The sequence below is a fragment of the Empidonax traillii genome, unplaced genomic scaffold (genome assembly GCF_003031625.1).
Source record: "Empidonax traillii isolate 1590-97213 ecotype Southwest subspecies unplaced genomic scaffold, ASM303162v1 scaffold340:size591717, whole genome shotgun sequence".
Taxonomy (NCBI): domain Eukaryota; kingdom Metazoa; phylum Chordata; class Aves; order Passeriformes; family Tyrannidae; genus Empidonax; species Empidonax traillii.
Genome location: NW_020955533.1, coordinates 251,597 through 273,567, shown reverse-complemented (window position 1 = coordinate 273,567; position 21,971 = coordinate 251,597). Strand labels below are relative to the sequence as shown.

The 21,971-nt window shown below is 42.8% G+C and overlaps 1 protein-coding gene across 6 annotated transcripts in view; it reads left to right on the top strand.

The window, feature by feature from the left end:
* The first annotated feature begins 4,443 nt into the window (after positions 1-4,443).
* The window catches only part of FAM13A (family with sequence similarity 13 member A), a 144,197-nt gene continuing 126,669 nt past the window's right edge, over positions 4,444-21,971 (top strand). For 3 of the 6 annotated variants that reach the window (XM_027892163.1, XM_027892162.1, XM_027892158.1), the window contains exons 1-2: positions 5,933-5,984; positions 20,233-20,422. In XM_027892163.1, coding sequence (XP_027747964.1) covers positions 5,940-5,984; positions 20,233-20,422 — 235 coding nt within the window. In that variant the 5' untranslated portion in view covers positions 5,933-5,939. Of the gene's footprint in view, positions 4,492-5,004; positions 5,284-5,932; positions 5,985-17,685; positions 17,758-20,232; positions 20,423-21,971 lie in introns of those variants that run through there. The other 3 variants (XM_027892159.1, XM_027892161.1, XM_027892160.1) reach the window with 3 other exon arrangements.

Below are 21,971 nucleotides of genomic sequence, written 5' to 3'. Positions count from 1 at the left end.
CCTCTTGTCCTGTCACTAGATAGCACTGAGAAGGGCTCAGTCCTCTCTATCCCTTCTCCCCATATCTGATATTTTTGCACACTGATGAGATCCTCTCTCAGCTGTCTCTTTATGAGGCTGTACTGTCCTAGCTCTCTTTCTCCTTATATGACAGATGGTCCAGTCCTTTAATCATCTTCTGGTCCATTCTCTGGTTTCACTCCATTAAATCCATATCTTCATTGTATGAGGAGCCCAGGACTGGACTCAACACTCCATATGTGTCTCACCAGCACTAGAGGAAGTATCATTTTCTGCTGGCAATGCTCCTCCTAATGATCCCCCAAGAAGCTGGGGGTCTTCTATGTCACAAGAGCACGTTGATAGCTTATGGTCAACCTGGTGTCCACCAGAATCCTCATGTCCTTTGCTGTAAAGCTGTTTTACAAACACTTGGCCTTCACAAGGTACTGAGGTGTCGGGTTGTTGCTCTCCAGATGCAGGAGTTTGCACTTGGCCTTGTTGAACTGTGTGAGGTTTAGGTCAGCCCATTTCTCCTGCCTACTGAGGCCCCCCTAGATGGCAGCACAGCCCCCCTGAATATCAGCCACTCCTCTCAGTTTTGTGTCATCAGCAAACTGGCTGAGGGTAGACTCCACCCTCTCATCAAAATCATTAATGAAGATGTCTAATAGTACTGACATCAGCATACTTTCCTTGTGTACTCCACTAGTGAATGGCCTCCAGCTGGGATTCATGCCACAACTGGATTTTGTGATCATGACTCTGAGTCTGGCAGTTCAGACAGCTTTCAATCTACTGTCCCTTTATTTAACTTGTACTTCATCAGCTTGTCTAAGAGGATATTATGGGAAATAGAACCGAAAGCCTACTACAGTCCACTGAACAAATAAACAACATCCTTTTCTCTCCCCTCACCAGTTATCTCATTATTATCAGGTTAAGTCAGGCTTGTCCCTTCAGCAGTCGTGCTGACTGCTCTATCATCTTGTCCTTTGTGTGTTTAGAAATTACTTCCTCTATCACCTTCCTGGGGATCAAAGTGAGGGATACTGGCTTGTACTTCTCCAGATCCTCTTGTCCTTTGTAAAGACAGAAGTGTCCTTTCTTTCCATCGTCAGAAACCTCCCCTGAGCAACACAACCTTCAAAAGATCAGGAAGACTGGCCCCACTGTCATGCTACCTGCTAGCTCATTCAGCACTCGTGGGTGCATGCCATCAAAGCCCATGGAATTAATGTGTGTCCAATTAAATATCCCCAAACCTGATCCTCTCCTACCAAGGCTATGTCTTCCTTGCTGCAGTTTTGCAGGTGTCAGGGACCTTGGGTTGCTTAAGGGTGGTCTTACCTGTGAAGACTGAGACAAAAGAGACTCTGTGAACCTCAGGCTCTCGTGTGTTCTTTGTTACCAGGTCCTCTTACCCTTGCCAAGTGATATACCCTCTGTAGGCTTACTTTTTGAAAGAAAATGTGTAGAGTAATCCCATGAATATCACTTGAGCAATTTGTATTGCCATTCAGCTGTTGTGCAGCAGTACAGCAAAGCATGTGAATTATCCTTTTGCTGTCAATAGCATTGCTCATGTGTCCAAAGTTAAGCACATATTTAAAAGCTTTGGGAAATGGGCCTTTAATTTCCATCAATGTGAAATGCTTGCAACACAATCTGCTGCTATTTAAATTTTGTCTGAGACATCTACAGAGTACAAAATTGTACACATTCAAAGATCAATTTAAAGAACTGCTGCTAGCAAAGGAAAATGATAGAAAATAATAGTGATTATTAAGGTGGACTGGGAGCTGGATCAGACTGCTATTCTCATGCTTGGTGTGTGTTTTGCAGAGCTGGACATGTGTGTTTGAATGCATTTGGAAAAGGGCTGTATATAGCCTGAAACACTGATCTCAAAACAAAGAAGACTTAAGATAGGTAGAAAAACTTAAACTCATCTCGGCTCTGAGCACCTCTTTTCCACAGATAAGGAGTTGCCTCTCCTATGAGCACTGATACTTTCACCTATAGAAATTCCAGTCTTGGTTTTATGGGGCCTCAGATGTTTTCCACAAAGCTTGATAACACAAAGCACACTGCTGAGTGTCTTGCCAAGTCCGCCACTTCAGCATCCTTGGGGACTCTTTGCTGTGTATATTGGCCCATTTCTTTGTTAGCATCTCTGCTAGGATGCATGGATCTTGATTGTAATGAGAACTTTGTACAGGGTACAAAAGGAGTTAGCTAGTTCCTGTAAATGTGAATGATCTGGAGTCAGAAATTAGTGGTTTCAACTTTGCCATACTGATGATGTAATTTAATTTTTTGAGATGGAGGAGTTGTCTTTCTAAATTGTTTCTGGCTAGAGCTATGTCTTTGCACTGCCTCTGTCCCACTGGGAACCATGGCTTTTGACTAATCTGCTACGTAGAGACTAATAACAGTCAATTATTGTAATGGGACCAAGATCACAAGTCCCTACTCTGAAAAGCAGCAGAGCAGCTACCATGTGCCAACAGGATGATCAGTGCTGGCTTTTGAGAACAGCTCTTCCCAAGAGGTTATAGAGATGACAGCCTGACCTCAAGTTGTTAAGGGCTCTCATGTAAAAGTGAGAGGTTAGTTTGGTTTAAATTAGCCCTGCCAGATTCCAGCCTGGCTGTTTGAATACTTCTTCCTGAAATTATCTCTCAAATCTCAGTGAGACTTGGTGTAACAAGGTTCTTTGCCACTTACAATCATTCTGCTATCTTCTTCTGTCTTCTCTCTGGAGCAGGGCTGTGTTGACACACAGTACAGTGGCTGCACTGAGGTTGAACATGAACTGACATAAAAATGCAGGGTTTAAATTTTTGCAAGTGTCTTGAGCTTCCTTGAGATTAAGAACATGAGGAAAACACAAGCATTTAACATTGTTCGTCTAGGGATACTTTATGAACATGTGCATTAATAGTGCTATCAATAGCACCATCTACTGCCTTCAGGATAGCAGGACACAAGATCTATGTTATAATTAATAGCAGAGATGACTAGCAAAATGAGAAGCTGGCACCTAAAGAGGTTTTTCTTCTCACCTGCTGGCAGCAGCAATGCTGGAGAGCCACTGCATCCACCTCTGTTCTCACTGCAGGCAATCTATTCAGAATCTGCACCGCAAATTTCTTGTCAGTGCTTTGTACATCTGTTTCAAAGCTATTGGGGCCCTCTTTTCAGATGCATGTCACCAAAGCATCCCATATGAGTTGGTAACAAATAACAGGAATGTTCTTTCTTCCAGCACTTTGCCTAGTCTTATCCACTTGCCTTTGTTAGTCTTTATGCCAATCTGGGGGCCAGTATCACCTTCTCCTCCTTGCTGCCAACCCACTGCATCTGCCTCTCTGCAAAACCATCGTAATATGATTTCCTTTCTCTACCCAATATCAAGATATGGGCAGTGGATCTTCTGAGCCTGGGGCTAAGTCAAGCTAGGTAATACAGATGAAGAGACATAGATCTCTTCAAGCATGTAACCTCTTGATCAGCTGACCCAAAACTATAATCATGAGCTGATAAAAGCCATTGTGCATTTTATTAACCATACAGTTTACATGTTTAAATAAGAGGCTATAACAATCCACAGTTTGAAGAGCTGCCTGAACATCAGGACATGACAAGGCCTCTGTACTTTGCACAGGTCAGATTAATGACAATCTGCCTATTAGGCGATCTGTAATTTCTTTTCCCCTCCCAGGGTTCCATAGGACTTTGGACCTCTTGGCTCTGCAGAGTCACAATCCCTTATCTAGTTCACTAAAAGGGAGTTTTATCCTGAAATGAGTATTATGAAGGTCTGTGGATGTTCCAACCCCATCCCTGAGTTTTGGAAAGCAACCACCTTATTATTCACTCCAGCTTTACCCTCATGTTAAAAAGGAACAAACTTTTCTTGTTCCTCTGTTTGACCTTTTTTGTTGTTCCAGGACAGGATGTCTCACTTATAAATCTAATTTCTTTTAAAGAGGATATCAATTTCTCATGCTGCTGCTAGTTGCTCTCCAGCATTCACAGAGTCACTGCTCTGCTCCAGAAAACTGAAAGATTTAAAAACCCCACAATCATAGGCAAGGAAACAGAATACTCACAAGTGACCAGCTTCAACATAGGAATGAGTACCAGGAAAAAAGCAGTCCTTTCCAGTACTGCAGAGCCAAGGACACCTGGGGTATGGACAAGGATTTTGAGGGGAAGACACTGGTCGCCACAAAGGAGTAAGCCTACAGGCCAACCAACCCTGCAGGAGGCATGAAAATTACCTTTTCCCTCTTCCTCAGCCAAGCATAGGAACTTTACATTTTTGGGACTCTCTAGACTCTAGCAGAAACAAGTGGCTGGGTTCAGCAGAGACTGTAGTTAGAGCAAGGGCTGGGATGAACAGAGGGATTGTTCTCTTGCGTTCCTCTGACTGAATCTTCCGCAGGAAATATGCCAAGCTCATTGTCCAGCACAAGGCTTAGGGTGAGACACTCAATAACAGAAATGAAAACACTCCTCATGCGGTAAGTTGCTGTGGGGTTCCCTGAAGAAAAATACTGTGTGATTGTGTCATTAAGGGCTGTATAATGATGCATGTGCCTTTGGGGTCAAGTTAAAGCTGTACAGACAGCCTTTGTTATAGCTCCTCCTCAGTTCTGAGTGATGCAGATTAAACAGTGCTCTTTCGCTGCAGAATTTGGGGATGCTGTATAAATTTAAACCACAAGGAAGTTGGTAAGTGACAGCACTTTAAAGATCTGCTCAACAGAAAAATAAAAGCAAATCCAAGCAAAACCACCAAACAGTTGAAGAACATACCAGTTCTGTCTGGATTTAAAGATTAGGCATAGATAACATCAAACAGGAGTTAAAAAAAAAAATCAGGTGCTTACAAGACACTCAGCACCACGTCTGAATATTAATTATGAAGCTGACTTAAAAACTGAGGTGCTTCTATTGGCTGTTACTAACTGTAGTAGCAGTCTGACAGGGCAGTAGTGATGGTGTGAACAAGCACCTTGGTCCTTGGGAAGGTCAGGTGTTCTACTTGTACTCATCAATTAATTGGTTAACCTATGCTTCAAGATGTCCAAACCACTGACAAGTGCTCGTGAAGTGTTTCAGCACTGCTGAAGCACTTGGGCATTCACTGCAGGCAACAGGAGGAAATTTTGCCACTGAGTAGCTCCTGGGCTTGGCAAGACCTCGCCTCCCCTGCTTCCCTGTGCTGCACCATCCTTTCGTCCCCATCGGCATACACAGTGTATTTTTCAGGTCAGTACCTTTCTCCAGTCCCCCTGCTGCTGTCTTCTGAGGTCCTTTATCTCAAATGCATCTAATTGGAATTATTCTGGGACTTGTTAGCCTTCATGTCATTATTTTGGCTTCTCATGAGTCAGAGAGGTTTGATAAAGGGCATTTCCCCCCTGTGGCCCTGAGATGGCAGGCAGAGCTCTGGTGCTGCTCTCCTCAGGAGAGGGTTTTCTTTTAGTGCCCTGATGGGTGCTGTTTCTTTCCATTGCCAACCTCTGTAAAAAGCAATTGACAGCAAAGGTCAGCCTGGGTTGCTGCAAGGCAAACTCCAGGCCCCTTCTCTGTACTTCTGGACAGGTGAAAATGTTATCAGTCCATTGGCAATGACCTGTGAGTTTTCTCAGAGACCCCTGTGCTGATACTGAGGAGTGACCTTTTTTTGCATACCACACTGAATAGTGGGGGAGGAAGAAGTTGCTTGGGTAGGGAAAGAATAGAAAATGGATTGGGCAAATGGATGAGGTTGGATGGATGTGTTCCATCATGTGCTATGTTCCGTAATCCAGAGTGAAAACAATTATTGGCAAGTACTAACAGCAGGCAGGACATGAGTTATGAAAATTACCTTGTTGCTGTTTTCTCCTCTTCTGAATCCTGACTCGACTCTAAGGGGTCTCATGAAGACTGATCCCAAGGGGTTGAGTGCACAGAGAGGTCCTTCAGTGAGTAGTGCACATCAATGCTGTATTCCTGTGCTGTTCTGTACCTCTGTATGCTGTCTACTTCTGGGAGCAGAATTCTCTGGAGAATCTAAACTCCCTTGTAATTCCAGCACTGTCTTTGAAAATAATGCTACAAGCAAGGGTACCCTTTGCTAACTCAGTGTGCTGAGTCAAAATGACAGAAGGGCATTTGTGGTCCTGTCTTTGACTTCCCATGGGTTTGGGGTGTGCTTGATGATAAGTATCCCCTGGGGGGCCAGAGCCATGGGTGGCTATTGTTTTGGGGGGGGGGGTTCACCAGGCATACTCTTTCCTTACTGTTTGCCTCCCAGGTTGCAAATGAAGCACAGGGAGGCCTTGCCAGAAGGGCACTGCAGGATCTGTCTATACCTGCACTGTGAAATGGGGATTGTGCTCCTTCCCTGTCATGGTGAATACAACTATTCAAAGAAACTGGGCTTTAAAATTGTTTCATCTCCATCCAATCTATGTTGTTTTCATTGACCTTCTGTGGTGCCTGTATGACCCTTACTACCCATATGAGCTGTGAAGTATAAACACAATTATCTGCATGGAGACTTTCTCATTTCCGCTCAGGACAGGTTCAGCAAGAGGCAGTGACCCCCACTGCTTTATGTTCCCTTTTATAGGCAAGGGTGCTGTGACTCTAAATCATTAGGCACTGTGTGGGATAGACAGAGTAAAAATTACCTTACAGCCTCCGATCCAGCAAAGACACCACATCAGTTGTCAGCAATAGCAGGAAAGGAAGGTTATGAGAAAAAACAAACAAACAAACAAAAAAAAAATCCAAGTGTAAATCAGAGCAATCAGTCATGTCTGAGTGAAATCTGTGCACATCCTTTTTTTTGGCCAGGCTTTGACAAGCCATAGGAGAGCTGCTGTCTCCACTGCTTCCCCACAGAAACTCCCAAGCATGGAGAATCCTCTTTCTTTCTGCAGTAAGAAGCACATTGTGTATGTGTATAGGCGTGAGGGCATGGGTTTTTTTTGACTAGCTGACACTGCAAAGAATCTGAGTTACAAACCAAAATTATGCATTACTGTGGCTGAACACCTCCTGTTCATCTTGCTGATAATCAAGCTCTTAAAAAGCTTTGTGAAAGAGCTGAGCTGAATTCTGTGCTAACTCAAGCTTGCTGAACGGCTTTTCCCAAGACACTTGTAGGTGGCAAAAATGTGGAAAACCTGACAAAGGATTAATCTTCTCCAGGAAGAAAATTTGTTATTCCAGATGTATAAGATATACAGAGTTCTGTGTGAGTCACAGGATGACTGAGCAGGCAAGTAGGAGAGAGGGGTTCTGCTGCAGCAGATAAAACTTGATTTCTTCTTAAATAGAACAATTTTGTATTGGAATCTTTAAAATAAATCCAAGGTTTTCAACCCCGTTCCTTTCTCCTCTTGGAATGGATTTTTTCAAATATTTATACGGATTTTATTGTGGATTGTGTTCCTGACATACCTCCCATTCCATCTGACACAACCCATGGCTATTTTACTGAAAGCAATAATTTATTGTTATGTATTATTTTACCCTTTCATTCAGCAGTATTCTATTAAGACACTGTGCACTGCAAACTTGTGTTTGAGTTTTCTGTGGACAGATTCATCACATAGTTTACATCTTTGCAGCACTCCCTTCTCCAGCCTAGCCATTGTCTGACTGTATCAAGGTCACTCACTGCCCCCCCCTATCACAGACAGCCCATGGAAAGGCAAGATGACAGAAGCTGGACAAACTCTCTTCTTCCCTTGCCTGGTCATCCTTTATTTGTCTGTCTTGCCAAGGGTCTTTGACACTGAAGAAACAAGAAGGGGAGGCCATTACCCAAGGGGTTTGCATCCAAGCAGATGTTAGAGCTGGGGCTTCTTGAAAATTTCCAGATGAACGACTTCACAGTGGAAAACAGCTTATTGACTAAATGAGCATGTTTGTGGAATGTGTCTGCTTCCCATGGATAAGTCCTCTTCTGCTGAAAAAGGGAAAGTCCCAAACTCAAAAAGATTTCAGTTTGGAAACTCAGTTCCTGTAAAACAGTGTGACCCAGAACTGCCGTGTCATGTGTCTTTCCCTAAAAAGCCTGCCCTTGAACTACAGATGGGAAAAAAGTCTATTGGGTCCCCAGAACTGCTTCCTGTTGCAATAATGTTCCCATCACATAATCCATCTTCAGACCAGTTAGGTTTCTGGCCTTTACTCCTCCATACAAAAGGCTACTCCAGCACCAGGCTAGGTTTTAAGTATTTTTATTCTACCCTAAAGTTATTCACAAGCCATAGATGCCAGTTTGACTTTTTCCCAATTTGTTCCATACATTACAACTTTCTCCTCTCTCTGGTGTTTATTATATTGTAGCAGCAAGCAATCATATTTGTTTTCAGTCTTCATTTTCCAACATCAAGCTGAATTTTCTCTTCTCTATTTGATCCCTCTAGTTCTTCTCTGCACTTGTTTGCATTTAAATTAACCTCTTACGAAGCAGGACTGAACACAGTACTGCAGGTGAGCTTATGCCCACACCTCAAACAGCAGAACTGATATTTATTTGATTCAGCTGGAAACACACCACATCACAGATCCTAATATTTTCCTTGTGGTTCATTATCAGGCTACAGCAAGAGCAGATCCTGGACTTTCTGCTAAAGAAAAGGATAGGAGCAGGGATCATCTGGCCAGAATGTCAGTGAGCTGGGGTGGGGCAATTTCAGACTTGAAATAATAGATTTTCAGCCAAAATGGTGTGTGCTAACATTTGGAAAAAAAAAAAAAAATCTTCTGAAGAAAACTTTTTTTTTCCCTGCTGACACTCTGCTGAGTTCTAGATCTCTCCTTGGTACTAGCTTTCAGGTCACTGAACAAAGAGTAAAGAAGTCTGTAAAGCCTGGACAAAATCAAATTTACAAAATCTGGTGTGACTGAGTTTTGCTTGGCTTCAGGATGCCAAATTTCCAACCAGAACAGGTTTGTTTACAGGTTGCTTTCTGAAGACCATTTGAGCTGGCTTCAGCTGGGATGCTGACTTTTACAGTAAATCAACTTGTCACATGCCATTCACTCTCAAAGTGATTATTTTACACAGTTAGTAAATGCCTGATAAATTAAAAATATAACTAAAAAAACTTGTAGGGCAATAACAACCACCACAAGATCTTCCTTTTTAACCTCTGCAGAGCATCTGGGGGGCCACAATACGGCCTCAGAGATTTAGCACAAATGACTTCTGCTCTCCTTCTGGGCAGTGACAAACTGCTCACAGACTAGAGACTCCTAAAGAAGGGTCAGATTAAATGCAAGTGTTATATGTTTGCACCATGGAGCTTAAGTGCAAGTTCCCTCGTGAGTGGTTTGTCTCCAGTGTCCAAATCCTGTCATGAAGGCTTCTCTGCTCATACGAATCAATGGGCAGGATCCTTTCCCAGCAGCAGATGTGGCTCTCTCCAGTCTGGTACTCAGAGCCTTTATTTGTTATTTACACAGACTTGTATTGTCAAGACAACTAAATACCAAATGTAGAGAAGTTTTATTTAGGCCTAGGCTATATATTTCTCTTCTACTGATAACACTTTTTTACCCTGCAATAAGGGACCTGTGGTTTCTGTTACCTGTGAGATTAAGGTCGCACACACAAAAAAATGAAATTTTCAGGAGGAAAAAAATTAACCTGGCTTGCTTCAGGTAGCTGGTCACTGAAAAATGAACATTTTTGATATGTAATATTGGAGATGTTTCCTTTACCAAAATATGATAGCAAAAAAAACCCAAAACAAAACCAAAAACAACCAACTCAAAACCATTTATGTCCTCCAAATTTTTTCTCCTCTTTCCTGTTTATCTCCCTGGGGAATCCTGGAAACTTTTCCTTGCTTTCTGGCAATTGCCTAGAGTGACTGGAACTCTTGATATAGCAGCATCCAAAACACATTGGGCTGTGTTGCAACCTTTTCACATAGTCTAGCCCAGATTCAAGAGCTTGGATTCTCTTTTCAATTGACTTAAGCCTATATCTTAGGCTAAGGCTGCCTCATTACCATGTGTTAGTTGAGCTCACACAGTGTTGCCCAGTTCACAGTCAGATTCCAGTGGGGTTCAATCTATCTAAATCCAAGGTCCTGGACTGCACTGGGCACTGAGAAGTAGCCAGACACAGGGGTTGGACTGTGCTGGTTTTCTAGGCCAGGAAACACAGACTCAAATTTTTAAGGTTTTTTGCATAGGATAGACATCCCATTAATATCTTCAGAAGTGTGTCTGAACAGCAGCACAAGCTCCCACCCTCTTGTCCCATGGGGATTCTAGATATCTTTAAGCATGCTGCAGTCCTGCCAGCTGCTGCCTGGATTTGCTTAGTTTTAAAAATGTGTGCAAGTTTCACCAAGCATAATTTTAAAAACCATGTAGCTCGCTGTGGGATAGGGTAAAAATGCTATTCCTTTTTCTTTTACAGCTGTTGATCTTCAACAGTTTAATTGCTAAGGTTGACTGACAACAGGAGGTGGGGACTGAGATGGGAAGAGAAAGAAGGGATACACATTTCTTATTTGCTTGTGAAGCTTGTCACTATTCTCACAGGGTATCCAACAAAGTCTTTTTATTCTGCTGTAGGCTTGTTATGTTTTTTGGCACTCTGATCTTCCCATGTCTCCATATTTCAACTGCTTCCTGTGTTTCTGAATTCTTTATAAAATGTCTCAGCAGCTGATATTCGGTAGAAAACACAACAATAACTTTTGGAACACAGCGTGCTGCTCTTCCCTGCTCTGAGTTGGCAACCACAAACATCACCCAGCCTAAGTACTAACCACACCAAAATATATCTATCCTAGAGGTGGGGTGGGTGTATTAAAATGTGTGTGCTCAAAGTCAGACACCCACAACCAATGAGCACACTGAGAATGTCAGGGCAGCACTGTTGCTGGTTTTCTTGCTTGGTTTTAGCTAATAGACCTGATCCAAAACTTGCCAGCAGTCCATGAAATTAATAGAATCAAGTTTAGATTTCCCCTGCTAAGATGAGATTGAACTATGGCAAGCAGATTTCTTTAACTGGTTGGCACAATGCTGGGATGCAGACACTTTCTACACCAAGCAAAACTCTTTGGGATGCAGTTTTGCTGAGATTTTTAGATATAAGTACTTTTTTAATATATTTTTTAACCAAGACAGGATTTTCCTTGAGTCTCTCTTATTGACGAGGCAGGGGATCCGGCGTCAGATTAGAAACTGCCTGCAGCAGTTATCTAGACAAGAGGACATGCCTTATGCATCCCTGCTGCTTGGTTCGTCGTGAAACCGCGGGTTACCCTCGGCCACAAAGTGTATGTAATTTCCTTTTGCTGCCTTGCACCCATCCCCTTTTGCCACAAGATGGGGATGTAAGCCCGCGTTTAGGCCAGGTATGAAAATGCTGCTTTCCCTCCAGAATGACTCTAAGATCCTTGCCCACTCAGGGATCTCCTTTTATTGCTATTATTTGGAGCCTGCATACTGGCACGATACATTAATTCTTAAATAATTTGCTATTAGTGAGGATTGTTTGGGTCTGAAAAAAACCTGTTTCTTAGCTTTGTTGAAATTAAAACATCTCTGTAATGTATTCTGCCACAAACCATTTGAGCTGCTTGGAACTCCATGTCTAATTTTAAAACATTACAACTACAGTAAGAGGCAAACCTCTCTCTAAAAATACCTGTGTGTCGCTAAGTAGAGATTAGTGTGCTAATGATTAGTCAGGCAATAGCTGACTATTGATTTAGTCAGCTAAATCATTTCTACACTTACACAACCTGCTTTATTTTTCAGTTTTTAACTTCAAGAGTCATCGAATACCCACAAAGGTTCTGTCCCAAGTGGCCAAGGGAAGAAATCCAGGCTACAATGTAGCCTGGGCAGGCCCTTGCCCTGCAGATCTGATGTTCAGCTGCGAGTGGTGGTAGCTTGGCTGAAATGATTAACAGGCTCCATTTCATAACATAGCAATGGGCAGCCCCTGAAAGGTTTTGATAGAAAATACGTCACACACATATTTATTTTCTGTAAGTTACCGTAGTGAAGCCTCCCATTCCTTCTGAGCTAAAAGCAAGTGTTTAGCAGGCTCAGCCTTTCATTTAGCCAGCATTTACTTAGGCCTTTTACACATATAGGGGAGGATGAAAGGGGCCTGAGCATAAAAAATCCCACCTTTCATCATCCATGTTATGAGGTGATACATCCTTTCACCACCAGTTTGGGACAACTGCTGTCTTTGTGAATAGCTGTAATCACTCTCACTGGTTTGCTCCAGGATTTGGGAGCCCTAGAGAGACCAAACATGGCAGTACCTAGATGAAATTTGTGTTCAGAGTTACCTGGAGGGGAAGGAAGGCAAGAAAGGTGAGTGACGAGAGGAAGAAAATGAAACTTCAAGTACCAGAAGCCATAAACCTTAAAAAAAAAATTATCTCCCCTGCCCTGAAACTATTATATCAAAATGTAGGTACTGGACATTTTTCATTGTTGACCTACAATAAAAAATAATTTATTTATAAGTTTCTTTTTCCTATTTTTCAGCACTGATTATTTCTGTGCTTTCCATTGCAGTGCTGTTTATATGATGAAGTACTTGCTATTCAGAGTATCCTGTTTTTAGAGGACTCACACGTAGTAATGAGTGCCCCCAACAAATATTGAATTTTTCTAAAGGAAATTTTGTATAAATAAAATGGGTTGTCATAGATGATGTTGAGCAGCAGAACAACATTATTCAAGGCTTGGTAAAACTCAAAATTGTGTTTCAAGAAAAATAATTTGGTTTTTTTACTTTGGAATCATAACTTTCATATAAGATTTCTCCTTCTCCTACATCCTCCCCTGCCTTGAAGGGCAAAGGTGCTGTGAAGATATTAAAAATTCAACCTGCCATTTCTGTAGGGTTTACATTGGAAAAGAGTCACACAAGAAATCCCTGCCCCATCTTTCAGTAAAAGAGCTCTCAAAAATGCTGGTTTAATTTTCTGTCCTCCTGGTGCTGCCTGGTGGATTTTGGTGTTTTTTCATTTAGACAACACAATGAAGGGAAAACAAGATGGTTTCTAGTCCCCTTTGTTTTCTGGGTTTCATGCAGATGTGCTAGGTAGGCATGTATTTGTTCACAAAAGTAGCAAAACCCTCCAACATCAATATTAGTTTTACATATTTAAGATGTTTAATCCACTTACAAGAACAACATTCTGGGGCAAGTCATCCTTATTCTGACTCCAAAACCCAGTGTATTTTGGGCTGGTGCCGCTGAAGGGCAGGCATTCTCATCAACAAGCAAAGGTCCACAGAAAAGTGATCGAATTGGAGCTGCCAGAGGAGAAGGTACATTTTGCCTAGCAAATTTAGTTAGTTTGTTTGTATATTTATTTATATTTATTTTGTGTCCTCCAGCACTAGTTACCCAAGGGAGCAGGATGCAGGACCATGCTGCTAGCCTCAACTGCTGGCAGGCTGAGCCCAAGTGTTGGTGTGTCCCTGCCCCCTCTTTCTTTGTAAGGAAGGCGTAGGCTGCATTACAGAGAAGTAAAATCCTCAGGAGCAGTCTGGCTGTCAGACAGCTTGCACTGCATTTAGGCAGAAATTGTGTAACATGCTTTATGCTTTTACTCTCCCATGTAAGTTAAAAAACCATGGTGATTTTTAGTATGATTTCACGAAGGCATAGCAATTCGCCTGGGCAAAAATTGATTCCTGTGTTGTAGGTTTGATTTGGGGAGGTGAGAGATTTCTCTGCTGTGCTACAAGCCAGAAGCTGGTGTGGCAGCTGTTTTAAAAATCCAGTTTTTCCCAGATCATAACCTAAATTATCACACAGTCTTACGATGCTACTGTTTGCACAGAAAAATTGCTGAGACCACCGAAGTTTCAAATGTCAGTTTTACATAGACATGATTAAATTTGCAATTAGGTAAGCCTGAAGAAACTTGGTATTATTCGAAATAATTTTGTAATTAGTATGACTGTCTCCATCTCATTCATTCAGTAGGCTGGTAACCCTGCTGCTTAAAGTATGTATTAACTTTTTACTCTGGTATTTATTTGATATCTATTTATTTTTTCTTGGTTCCTTATCCTTATAGTTGTATTTTACTGAGCTTAAGTAGTTCAGTAATACTTCAGTATTTCACATAGATGTATTGATCGAAGTAAATCACATGCTTTTTATTGCATGCCTTTTTATTTTCTTTAAGAATAGGTGTCTTGTCGTTGTTTTTTGCATGAGAAGTTCTGGTTAGTTACTCTATGGCAGACAAACCTGTCAGCCAGATCATAGAATTACAGAATAGCACAGGTTGGAAAAGACCTCTAGATCATTTAGTTTTAATCCCCCTGCCACGGACAGGGACACCTTTGACTAGACCAGGCTGCTCAGAGCTCCATCCAAACTGGCCCTAAACACTGCTAGGGATGGTGCATTCACAAATTCTCTATGCAGGTGCCTCACCACTCTTACAGTAAAGAACTTTTTCCAAATATGTAATCTAAACCTGCTGTAACAGGTTAATCTGGCAATTTTCAGCTGCTCTTGCATGTTTCTTGATTTCTTGATTTGTCTCCTGTCACCTGCAGCTGCCAGGTCTCACACCATGTGGGTCATTCAAGTATGCCCCACACTTAGTTGGTCTGGCCTTTTCAGGAGTGCTCTGGGAGGTCACAGCAAATATCCTGCAGCTGGCTACTTGGGCAAACCAGGAGGAAACAGTAATGTTCAAGGACACCAGAGCTGGCAGTAGACACTTTTTTCACTTCTTTTCACCCTGCTTTTATGTGGGCTGTTATGAAATGAGTGCTGAATTCCGATGTCACAATGGAATTCATGAATAATAGTCAGGTTAAAGCAATATATGGTATCATAGAAACAATGGCGTTACTCATAGAAATGGTGTGAGGCATTTCCTTTGAACTTCTAACACTAGCCCAGCTGTTCTTCACCTGTGGGATTGTTGTTTCAACATCTGAGGTTAAATGCCTTATTTGTAAACAAGTGGAAGGGAAAAAAAATATTTTTCTTCCTCTATTGATTCATTCCATGATTTTATTAGCCTGTTCTTTGCAATGTTTTTACATTAGCTTTTAGCAGTTACATGGAATTAGAGTAAATGATGGAGGTGTGTATCTCAGCTAGAGATCCCCTAAAAAGACAGGCATGTTAAAAAGCTATTGAGCTATTCTTGTACACAGATGATAACGGTGTAGTTGAAAACTACAGGAAACAACTGTGTGACCCAAGGAAGATAGGCATATCAAAAGCTAGGGATACACAGCTGGTGGGTCTCACAGACTCTTCATCAGCCTTTTTACAATGCATTGCTTCACAATGATTTGAGCTCTCGTGGTTCTAGACATAGTTTGTGACAAGTTGCATAAATATGCATCCTGCAGTTGTTCTGTTCATGCAGTATAAAATTGCTCAGAAGTAGAAAAGGGAAGAGATAGCTAGCTATTTCATGCAACACCTTAGCCAGAAGAAAATGAAATAGCATAACAGGGGTTGTATACAGGGGTATGTTTTGTTGTTGGGTTTTGGGAGTTTTCTGTTTCTCTGATAGGCATGGTTGGTTTTGATTTTTTGTGTTCTAAGGGTTTTCTGAATTGCTTAAAGGAAAATAGTGAAGGTTTCCTGAGTACAGTACAACCTACAGTCAAATTCCACAGCAGGTCTTGGCTGATTTCTGTGGTGCCAGAAGTAAATACTGCTGTTCCCCATTCATCACACCTTTCTTTTGAACAGTCATCCTGAAGGGCAGTGGTTCAATAAAGGGAGGAAAAGAATATCAGAGTACATGGAAACATGTCCCTGTGGGAAGGGTAGAAGGTGCAGGAAGGAATTGTATTTACTTCTAGGCTGGGGTTAGAAAAGGTTCAAGTGAATCTTACTCTGCCCTGCACAGGGGTCGTTCACGTTCGCCTTGTGGGGTGCTAATGAGGAAAAGTTGAGAGGGGACAAAGACATTGAGGAAGTTTCAGTCTGGTTTTGATTCTTCTGCCACACAGGACATGAGTATGCTGGTCTTCAGCTCTCTCAAGACTTTAAGCAAGTACAGAAGTGTCTTTATTAACCCAGAGAAAAGTTATCAGCCCCAAGTGCTCCAGTGACTTAACAGAAGCGTGCCTTTCAAGGCTCTGATTAACAGATGGTAATGCTTGTCTTCTGGTCTTGCAGGATGTACCTGCTACTTCTCAAAATATATTTATAAAACCTTAATGCTGTAGCTTCTGTTTACTGTGGGTTCATGTCTGAACTCTTCACCCCCAAGTGAAGTCTCCAGAGAGCTGCAGTTTCTCATCATTCCCTCTCTGGCTTACGGCTTGAAGCATGCCATTGGTTTTCACGGTGAAGCTACAATTAGGACTAAGAAGAAAAGAGCAGTCTGTGATTTATATGAAAAGTATGTTAGAGGCTTACAGTAAAGAGGGGGATGGAGAGGATGTTACATCAATTCACTTTGAGAGTCCTCAAGTGAAATTAAAACACCAATGCTAACTATCACTAAGTCAGACTTTCTTTTGTAAACTTGCCAACTGGGAAATTAGTCATTTTGGGTTAGACTGGCTTAGAGAAGAAAACAAAAACTGAGCACAAAGGAGATTGTGATTACAGTTCTCAATAAAACAGAAATTGTGCACGAAACTCAGATCTGCAGGTAGCATTTTCCTTGTCTGGAGGCTTCGATAAAATTTTCTTTTTCCTTCCATTTACTCTACATGGACATATTTCCTTTTGTTCCTGTACTAGACGCAGGTATTTCTGAGAAACACTTTCCAAAGACCTTTGCTCCTATCCCAATGTTAAAGCCCTGCCTAGCAGTGCTTGCATTTGATACAGAAATAAAAATGTAGGTGCTTTTCCTCCACAAACCAACCAACCAAACCAAACCCAACCAAACAAGAAGGGAAACATTTGAAACACCAGAACTCCACAGTTACGTTTTGAAATGCACTTTTAATTTCTAGGACAAACACTGCTTCCAGGCTGCGGTGACCGGGATAAGAGCGATGGAGGAGCGCATTCCTTTTCCCACCACCACCACCACCACCACCACCACCACCACGCCGTGACTGCCGGCAGGCGCTAGCTGTGTAGGGTGTCCTCCCCTCCACGTTTTGCTTTACCCTCTCACTTCTTTCATCAGCGTACTCCTAGACGGACAATCACAGGGTGTGGGGGGGCAGGCTACGGTTGCACTGCTTCACACCTTCCAAACTCAGGCTAAGCGTTGCCTGCCCCGCGCCACGCTCCGCAGGGCCCCTGGCAGTGCCCATGGCGCAGGAAGGTGTGTTTTCCCTGGATGACCGGCTGCGGATCCCCCCGCAGCCCCGCTAAGGTTACCGGGCTGAACGCGGCGCCCCGGCTGTCCCGAGCCCGGGTTTGGCACATGGGCTGAGCGGCTCCTCTGCCTCCCCGCCCGGCACCCAGCAGCGAGCGGCAGCTCCCGGCCCGGGCCCGCGGCGATGCCCGGGGAGCGCCCGGTGCAGCCGCCGGGCCCGCGCTCCGGCCGCCATGACCTGGGGAGGCTCCGGCAGGCAGAGCCGCCCCCGCCGAGCCCTCCCGGCCGCTCCAGAGGGAGGCGGGGGAACGACCCCGCTCCCTCCGCAGGGCGGGCCGGGGCGGCGGGCGGGCGGCACCTCGGGGCCGGGGCTCCCGCCGGGAGGGGCCCGCCGGGAGCAGCGAGGGCGGGCGGCCGGGGCGGAGCGGGAGCCGGGATGGGGGCCGGGGCGCTGGCCGTACGCGTGAGTAGGGGCTGGCGGCGGGACGGGCGCGGTGACGGGGTGGCGCGGCCGGGGGAGCGGAGGGGGATGGATGGCGGCTGGAGGAGCCTCCGCCCGCCCGCTTCGCTGGGGTCCCTCGCGGGGCCGGGGGAGGAGAGCTCAGCCTGGGCCCGGCGCCTTCTGCTAGTCCCGAGCACTCTCCTCCCTCTCCTTTCTCTCCCTCTCGGCAGCTCTCTCGTTTGGGAGAGGTGGAGATTAATAAAGGCGATTCCAGTCGGTCTTCTTTTCATTTATCCCCCTCCCTCCCCCTTTTGTTAAGCCAGAGAGCAACTGCGCTGCCGTGTTCCCCGCGTTAAAGTTGCTAGATGAGCTGTAAAAGTGCGTCCCTGTGGCGTATAAATAGCTTTTCTCCATGTGTCCGGGCGGCACTTTTTGGCGGCATCGTGCGGGGATGATTTAAGTTGCTTTCCCGGTCTTGTGATCACTAACAGTGGCATTAATGTTTGGACACGTTTTCGCGGTGTAAAGTCGGATTTTCCATCTCCAAGGCAGCTTAACATTGAACTCTTTGTTTCAGAGCTGTTTTGAGGGGATGATTTTATTTTGATTTTGGATGTGTATTCTGGATAGCCGTGTAATTTTTTGTTCTCTGGTTAGTGCAGCCTCCCCAGGTCGTGAAACAAGCTGAAAAATGTCCTCAGTTCACAAGTTTCTGGAAACATGGGAAATATCTGTTGGTTCTCGTGCAGATTTAAATAGTGAGTTTCCCCAAGCTAGTCCCCCTCAGTTATTCAGGTTTTCAAATGCTGAAACAGGCTCGAAATGCTATAACTGAGCAAGGCTATGAGGCTAATTGAAGGCCTTAATTGGAAAAGCTCTCTGAGCATCACAGCTGCTCAGAAACTGCTCAAAGGATTTTTGCTGTCTTCTGAATTTAACCTAGGCTACATGATTTTTCCCTTGGCGTGTGTCTGCCTGGAATAAAAATCATTTATTATTCATTTAATCTTGAATGGGAGCATGTCTCTTTGAAAGAGATTGTGGTATTTTAATGTCGGTCAGATTTTAGTTCAAACAGTGGCGCGTGTACTGTTTATCGTAAATATTTATAAGGTGGTCACAATAATGCAATATTGCAATTCTGTTTCACAAATAGTATAACATATTTATAATATTTATATAAGCAACGTCTTTTGTAAATATCACAGAAGTGTTGCATAGGATGTGGGAATGTAGAACACACGTGCTTCAAATAGCTGTGTTTAATGGGAAAAGCACAGTAAAGTGGGTGAACTGCCATATCATTTTATGTCTAAAAGGACAGTCATGCTTAATAGCAGCACTGATGCAAATGTTCATGTTGCTTACGGACTACAGTAAAAATATGGACACAAAAATGAAGAGATTTTAAAGGTTTTTTAGAATAAAACATGTATGCCATGCTAAAATCTGTCTTAATACAATAATGAATTGCCAAGACTTAGTCAGGAATCTGAGCACTATTTTGCATTACCATACAGTATTCTCTCTGGTTCTACTACCAGTCTGTTAATGAAACACAGTAGGAATAAGTTAATTTTTAAGCATCATGCAAGTGGTGGACAAAGAGATAGAACTCTGTGGTAGCAGTGGCCCCCAGTTCCTGCAGTGTAATCACACTTGTGGTGGGTGATGCTGCTGTTCTGCCTTGAACTCTCTTTCCAAATGTCAGTGCTGTAGACTGATTTAGATTTCTGCCTGTTATCGATCCTATAAATTTATCATGTGTTATTTTGTTCCCCTCGGTTTTACGGACTGTCCTCCTGTGTTTTCTCTACCTCTGCAACTCAAAACTTTTGAGAATGTTGTGCCTCCAGAAGAACCTATGGGATTAAGGGTTTATTGTGGAGTTGTTTTTCCACCCCCCCCTTATTATGTGTGATTAGATTACATAGTCCGTTTCTAAGCTTAAAACCTCAGTAATTAAATTTCAGACTTAGCAGATACTAAACATAACATAATATCTTTCATAAGGGTCCATCTCACCTGAGAGTGGCCAAAATGAATCTCTAATGAATAGCATTTGGAAGAAGGGTGTAGTAAACCTCCCGCAGAGTACTCCCCCTGACAGGCATTCTGGAGACAAGCTGAACTAATGGTGGTGTGTTGGGATTGTTTGTGTTTGTCCAGTTGCTTTTGTAACCCGTGTGAACTTCATGAGTTACTCCTGTGACTCCCAGTCACTTGTTATTCTAGTAACAAGCTTGCCTACAAAAGTCTTTCTCTGTTAATTACAGACTTCCTACACTCACTTTTTGTTCCTTTTCTAGTTTCTTTCTCTGTTCATTTTCTTTTTCCTACTTCACAGGTATTTTTCCTGGGAATTAAAAGAAAGTAAGACCAAAACCTTATTCTGGGGTATAAAAGCCAGTTTTGATGCATGTGCTTGTATTGTGACTGTGCAACCTTCTACAGCAAATGTGGCTAATCCACATTTTTTTCCTCTACTCCTTTAAGCAAAGCAAAACGGCTGTGAAATTGAAGGAGGACATGAAAAAGATAGCTGTGCTTCCACTGAACAAGCAGAGGGACTCAACTTGTCCAAAGGTGTTTGGTGTGAGTCTTCTGGAGCTCCAGCAGCAGGGACTGAGCAAAAATGGTATCCCAATAGTTGTGTGGAATATAGTCGAGTACCTCACTCAACATGGTAAGCTTAGTGGAGTCACTTTTGCTTAGTTGCATTCTTTATGTAAGATTCTTCAAAGGGAAGATATGTCTCTTTTTGTGGCACTAACCACAGGCAAAGAATATTACTGTATATGACTTGCTTATTTTTTTCCCTTACTTTGTTGCTGAACTTACTTTTTAATATGTTTCTAAAGGTAAACTACAATGTTAAGTAGCAACACACTCTCATAAACAAGCTGTTCAGTTTATAAATAGAAAGTATTCCATTTGTGAAGGTTTGTGTTGTTTTCTAGTTGCAAAATATTTTTCTTTAACATTTTTTGATGGTGAGAAGATGTATCTATACAGAGGTATTCACGGATACCCCCCTCCTCCCCCTGATCAGAGAACATTACTGAAAAGAAATACATGTTCTTACAGGTTTTCAGATAGATTCTAGTTATTAATCCCCTCAAGGAAGTAGGTGTTCAATTCTTAGCTCCTCTTTGCACTCGTTTAATGCGACTTTACTTCCTGTTGTTGAAATAAATCTTGCAGAAATCTAGAGCACCACTGGTGCACGGATATATTCTGTGGCACTGGGTCAGCAATGGAAAAGGTTTTGTGGAGATAATTTCATCATGTAAGAAGCTGCATCTGGTTTTATCCTAAGGTTTTTCTTTTAGCTACTCAGTAATGATAATCCAATTGCAGAGTCTTAGATTCCATGACAGTATCTTTATAGATCCTCAGAAGCTGATAGATGCAATCATGGCTTGAAAGTTAGCTTGGATTAGGGTACAGTGCAAATTTAAAACATGGTCCTACCTTTACACAGCAGCATCTTGCTTGATCTAGTTCAACTTGCCTTAAAGTGGTTTGCCAGAACACTGAAAGAGCAAGGATGGAAAAAGTTTTGCATCAGTTAGGACTTAATCAAAACCAGAAGCTGACAAACACTCTTGGCTGCAAGCTGTGGGCTGTGCTGTGTTGTTCCATAAAAAGATCAGGATCCCACACAACTGTGTCCCAAATATGGACTAAACAAGCCAAGTTTTCTACTCTGCAGCAAGATTAGCTGGGCTTCTGAATGCCAAGTTGATTATCCAGCCCCAATAAAGATACAATCCATTCTCCTTCTCAAAAGGGCAAGCTAGATCTCAAAAGACTTTCTCTTACATGGAAAGCAGTTCTTGATATGAGCATCCCATGCCTGTATAAGGTTTGTTTTGTGAATTAATGGCAAAGTTAACTGTGAAGGCATTTTTAACAGAAAGCCAGAGAGCCAGGCTGAGCTGACTGTTGGGCAGATACATCCTTAAACTAAGTTTGCATTAAGCTGCCTATTTCCAAATTTATATGTGAAGCAAAATTTCCCTCTGCTGTATTTAGTAGTGTCTGATTGCTGTTATCAGGATGTTCTAGCCTCTCATTATTTCTATAAATGACTGAGGAAGAGGAAAGGAAGTTTGATCTATATTCTTTGCTCACTCAGTGCTGCGAAAACGAAAATCATAATTGAAATGAGGTGTCTTCTGCCCTCGAGATGGCAGCACAGCATGCCACATAAGAATGGATTTCATTGTGAA